Here is a 5,999-nt window from a genome sequence, read left to right as displayed (position 1 = left end):
GGCCCATCGATCCAGCCTGTCCAGGTCCCTCTGCAGAGCCTTCCTACCCTCGAGCAGATCAACGCTCCCGCCCAACTTGGTGTCGTCTGCAAAGTTACTGAGGGTGCACTCAATTCCCTCATCCAGATCATCGATAAAGATATTGAACAAGACCGGCCCCAGTACTGAGCCCTGGGGAACACCGCTCGTGACTGGCGGCCGACTGGATGTAACTCCATTCACCACAACTCTCTGGGCCCGGCCGTCCAGCCAGTTTTTGACCCAGCACAGAGTACACCTGTCTAATCCATTTGATGGATTTGAATGTAGCGTGCGACCACCAGCCAGCATTTACACGCTTTACCCAAACCAGTTTGGGCAGAACTGAACGTGGGGTGTTACAGCCTTACTTCGTCTTGAGCTGTGCTTTGTTTATGTCCATACTGACACCTTGGTCTTTCTGTAACCTGTCCTGTTTGAGCCAGGATTTCCTGCTGCAGGGCTTTAGTTCGTGTCTAACGTGAGGATTGCAAGTCTAGGTACTTGGAGGGTTGTTTGGTTGAACGTGGTCCAATACCCTGACCTTCGCTGGATGTCTAGACAAAAGTTATCAATTATGGGGTCACTAGAAATATTAATATATCCGTATGAATCCAGTAAGTTTGCACTTACGTAGCCAAGTAAAAAGAAAATTTAGCTCTTCATGACAGACCACTATAGCGTTCAATTAGCACATCTGTCCACAGGCTATGAAGTTGCTTAGTTCTTACAGAGATAATTAGACTATTAAAACTGGAAAGTTACTGCCCTCCTGTTCTCCTGTAGTATTTGTTTTTGAACAAGTAGTTTTTGTAAACTTGCTTTGTAGCTGATGGATTTATTCAGCTTTTTGGAAGCGCTGGTAAATGCTGAACGCTTGCAGTAACACCATTTCATAGAATCATACAGTGACTTGGACTGGAAGGGACCTCTGGAGGTCTCCTTGGCCAACCTCCTACTCAAGGCAAGGCTGACTTCAAACTTAGATCAGGTTGCTCAGTCAGGGCCTTGCTTGGTCAAGCTGTGTGATCTCTGAGGATGGAAATTATGCAGTCTCTCCGGGCAACCTGTTGTACCCGTTCCCGCTCAACCACACCCTCAAATCCAGTAGGAATTTTCCTTGTTGCGACTTGTGGCTGTTGCCTCTTGAGTTTTCACCATACGCCTTGGGGCTCTGTCTCTTCTGTAATTCCTCATTTGGTATTAGTCAATTATTCAAAAGCTTCTGCTTGCTATCTGTGCTGCACTGGGAAGTTTTAATTTGGTTACTTGTATTCCAGAAGGTACACGTCACACAACATCTGCTCTGATGAGGTATAACTTCATTTAATAACCGCAGGTTGTCTGAGATCAATTAATTTGAATACAGTTCTGGAAAGAGCTGTTAAGAAATAAGATGTACTAATCTGTAATGTTTTCTGATTCAGTGATGCAACCAATGCAAATTACTAACATTTTATATATTTTAAACCTGTAAGTACACCTGTATGCAGAGAATTGCATGAAAATGCAAGACTGATCCTGTTCTTCTTGTGAAATCCAAATGCAGCAAAATGGAAAGTAATAATTAATTTATGGGTTTAATAATCCATAGATCACTATCCAAGATGAATAATCCTATGTACAGAAGGAGAGGGAAGTGATAAGTATTCCCCTTCTCAAAGAAGATCCAACGATGACTACTGCATCTTCTTAAATTGCTAGTCAGACCTTTAATGACTGAGCCGGATTCTGATATATCTTAGAAAATAAGCAAACTTTGATGGCACTAAAGATAAAGTATTACTTCAATTGGATGGAATAATCTAATTATAACTATGCTACCCAAAGGATTTCGGACACTCCTTTGGCAGGAGCTTTCTTGGAAGTAAATATTTATTGATTTTTTTTTTTTCTTTGTGTATATGAATTTTGTTAGTTCACTAGGACAACATCTGTGCTCGCACAATCTCTGTCTTTTTAAATTAGTGGTTGGGGTGGTCTGTTTTTAGGCCAATTTCCAACATTGTAAGTTGTTAGAATGCACTCTGGGGTTCACTTACTGTAATGCTGAATAATTACAGTACTGTTGATGCTATGTAGATGTCGGTGTGGTTCTATGCACTATATTGATTTGATTAAATTAATGTCTAAACAGTTGCAATTTTCTTGTAGTCACAATTATATTTACAAAAAAACCCCAAACCTGTGAGCACAAAATAGAATAGGAAAATGCGGTTTCTTTTCTTCTATTGGATTCCGTGATTTTTGTGAGCCTCTTAGTCTTGCATGATTATGTACTGCATTTGGAAGCAAAAGCATTTTCTGAGGTAGCTGTCCCGATTTCAGTCTTACAAAGTAGTCTACTTTAATTGAGCTGCTATAAATATTTCTCAAGAAGAAAACCAACAAAAACCCAACAGAATTGCCAAAGAGGGAAGGCAAAGAGGATTGCAGCATTTTCAGGAAATAATTTCTTTTAGCTTTTTTGTGTTACTTTGATTTGCAACACAGTGTTTTGTAGCTCCTCAAAGGCTAGGATAGCTTCAGAAGCACAGGAATTCTCCGTAATGCACGGGTGGTCCAAGTAGGCTACTATCTGGTTTCAGCAGTTACCAGTGTGTCTAGTGAAGACGCATAAAGTTGTGCAACACTGTGGAACAATAGGGATTTTTAATTTTTTTTTTTAATTAAATTTGAACCTGTTTAAAGATAAATGCATGTCCTGGACTATATGGATATTATTGCTTGTAATTTTGTCAGCTCTGGAATTACGTGGTTGCCATTCGTCTTTTTATGTCCCAGCGGGTCCAACCTAACGTGAGCGTAACAGAAACACACATGCACTATTCACGAGCCAGTGCTTGTTTTGTTATCTTAGCTTTACATTCAAAGAAACTTTCTTACTGTTCTTTTTTTAAAATTTGCTGAAGTATCCAAATGATAGCAATTAGCATTATAGGAGTCATTATTTTAAAACACCTGAGTTTATTATCAAAATGGATGCCAGCACAGCTTTGCCTTTAATAAAAAAGACATTATAGTCGTAATGTTTGTGGGTGCTTGTGTTTTTCTAATAGTTGGAGGCTTTTCCTGGCTTTTTTTAAGGACACGGATTTCTTGCTAACTTAAGCTGGGGGGTATGTGCTCCAAGCAGTTGGTTTGGGTCTCGGAGAGGAACAGCGGGCTTGCTAACTACTTGTTGGTTATTCCAGCAGAGTGGAAGGAGATATAATCTGTTCCTGAAGCGACGTCTCAGGGTAAAACAGTGATGAATGATATTGCAAGTGGCTTGGATGGCTGCAGTAATAACATGCTTCACTGTGTGATGCCTTTTGTTAACTGGGAGCAGGGTTCACAGTTATAAATATTCTGTGCTTTCTCAGAGAACTTTTTCACGTGCATCCTTGCATGGTTTAAGAGGGAGAAGACAGAGGCATAACCCGCTGAATTATTCTTTTTTGTTCCTACTCTAATAAAATGAAAACCCAGTTCAGTCCTATACAAATACACTTTTGCTGATGGGTATGGTTAAAAAACCCAACACCGACCTTCCTTAGGATGGAGTTAAATTTAGACCAGAGCATTAGCTTCTATGGAGAGCACTTTGCCATATGAACCTCTAGTCTTGTAAACAATTTGGTAGAGATGAATACTGATATGATAATAAATAATGTTACCTAATATTATGTTAGTTTCCCTAGGAGAGTGAAGTAATAGTCTTTTATTTGCTTAACATTAATTGCTGTAGCCTAATCAGTGAAAAAGATGAATGTTGTTATTACGACCTTCTGGCATGCTGATAAATGAAAATATGACCTTTAATAGATCAATTAGAATACTAATTACCCCGTTGCATTGATACCTTCTGTTAGATTTGCCCCCCCACCCCAAGAAAGTACATGCTCAATTTTGAAATGTCACCCCTGCATTGTTTGTGTGCCACTTCCATACGTGGTCGTTGCTGGGATATATTTCTGTGTGGTGATTGATTTAGTGAATCTTGTTACGTAGAAGAAAATGCATGGAATTTACTTTTTGCTACCTGCTTTAAGTCGATGACCTGTGCCTTAGCTGGCTTTTGTGTAGAGTGGCATTCTGACTAACTGCAGAAAAAAATCATGCTGTGCAATAACACTTGTCTTAATCATTGATGACACACTGTAAAGACTGTGAAAGAATAAATGGCAGCATTGTTCACAGGTATTGCTACACTAACATACGTTTATTCTTAATGTACCAGTTATTTACATGTAGTATTCGTAGATGTAAGCAGTTAATTTTTAAATTATTTTAACTGGATATAGCCCAGGTATATCTTCAGCTATGAAGAAACTGAAGAATTGAGGCAATTTGGGGAAACTTCTTTGTCTTCTGTTATATTTTAGAGTAACAGCAATACTTGTTTTTTTAATCATATGCCTATATCTTCCACAGATTGATAAAAGACATCAAAGCAAAGATTCTATTTTCTTCAGGGACGGTGTCAGGAGAATTGATTTTGTTCTCTCCTATGTGGATGATCTTAATAAGGAATGGGAAAAAAAGTTGGTAAGTTTGTCTTTTTGAGGTCCTCTTAATTCTTACCTATCATAACCTGAATATCAATTACTAAGCCTTTCAAATCACTACACTCAGCTGGAATAGGATTTAGCTAAAAATTTTGTAGCTGTGTGAAAAGCCATTCCATGTACTGAAATTTTTGTGTAATTTACTGTTGTGCGTCAGGACCCAATTTTATTAGATTTTGGGGGCTTTGTTTACTGAATTGATCACTCTCCATCACTTAGGCTGGTCAATATATTATACAATCAATGCAAAGTAATCCAAATTATTTTGCTTTCTTCATTTAACAGTCTTATCGTTAGCTGTGGCTTTGGTGAAATATCTGTAAATACTGTTAAATGAAGGAGGTTTCTTCTAAATAAGCAAAGCATTATCCAAATGAGATTTAATAATAACTTTTGTTTTCCCATCCTTTGACTTTAGTTAGAGCAGGAATAGATTCTTAGATCCAAGAATCCATGCCGCTTTCCTTTTAAGACTTTTTTTTTTTTAATATCTATTCTGAGTAAAACAAACACAGCGTCTCCTTTTTGAGCTTTTCCCTGTGCTTGAGTTGCTCTCTACATATGTGTATTCATTCTTCTAGAAGAATATTTAAAGTGGCTTTGATAAGAGACCTCCTATGTAACAGAGCACAAAGTACAAGCTTTCTCTAAAATGCCAGTTAGTGATCATCCCCGAACCTCCCGGCAAGATCCGGTTGCCCGAACGGTGACAGTAGGTCAGACGGAATCAGTAAATGACATGTATTTGTTCCTTGCTCACACTGATACTCGAGGTCTAACTTGACTAACATATAAATTCAAGCTATTTAAAAACACCAGTACTATAAGATGCAGTCAAGACAAACAATAAACTTTTATATAAAGCACAATACTTAAAAATAATAATAATTGCAGGAATTTTGATTATTCTGTTTTCTCTTTATTTGCTGCCTTCTTTCTGAGCCAGGAGAGGTTACATTTACAAACTAGTCTCTCCAATATATGTCTCCAAAGTTTCTTCATAATAAAAAAAAAAGGAGAGAGAGACCAAAAAACCTTCATTCTCATGTAATCATATTATTCTGAAAGATAAGGATATCTGAAGAAAACTGATTATACTGAGGCTATTCTGTTTTCTCTTTATTTGCTGCCTTCTTTCTGAGCCAGGAGAGGTTACATTTACAAACTAGTCTCTCCAATATATGTCTCCAAAGTTTCTTCATAATAAAAAAAAAAGGAGAGAGAGACCAAAAAACCTTCATTCTCATGTAATCATATTATTCTGAAAGATAAGGATATCTGAAGAAAACTGATTATACTGAGGCTTATGACAAAATCATGATAAAAGCTAAAGGTCTGTGAAGTAAAGAACATTTCATCTATATCTGAAGAAAACTGATTATACTGAGGCTTATGACAAAATCATGATAAAAGCTAAAGGTGTGAAGTAAA

At 37.7% G+C, this 5,999-nt stretch overlaps 1 protein-coding gene across 1 annotated transcript in view; it reads left to right on the top strand.

The window, feature by feature from the left end:
• ANO5 (anoctamin 5) overlaps positions 1 to 5,999 on the top strand; it is a 58,014-nt gene that overhangs the window by 22,061 nt on the left and 29,954 nt on the right. Inside the window, exons 5-6 of the mRNA XM_009278773.2 lie at positions 3,213 to 3,257; positions 4,435 to 4,548. Coding sequence (XP_009277048.1) covers positions 3,213 to 3,257; positions 4,435 to 4,548 — 159 coding nt within the window. The remainder of the gene's footprint in view (positions 1 to 3,212; positions 3,258 to 4,434; positions 4,549 to 5,999) is intronic.

Source organism: Aptenodytes forsteri, unplaced genomic scaffold, assembly GCF_000699145.1.
Source record: "Aptenodytes forsteri isolate BGI_AS27 unplaced genomic scaffold, ASM69914v1 Scaffold418, whole genome shotgun sequence".
In the NCBI taxonomy this organism is placed as follows: Eukaryota; Metazoa; Chordata; class Aves; order Sphenisciformes; family Spheniscidae; genus Aptenodytes; species Aptenodytes forsteri.
Note: the sequence above shows the minus strand (reverse complement) of the source record. Positions and strands in the feature narration are given on the sequence as shown.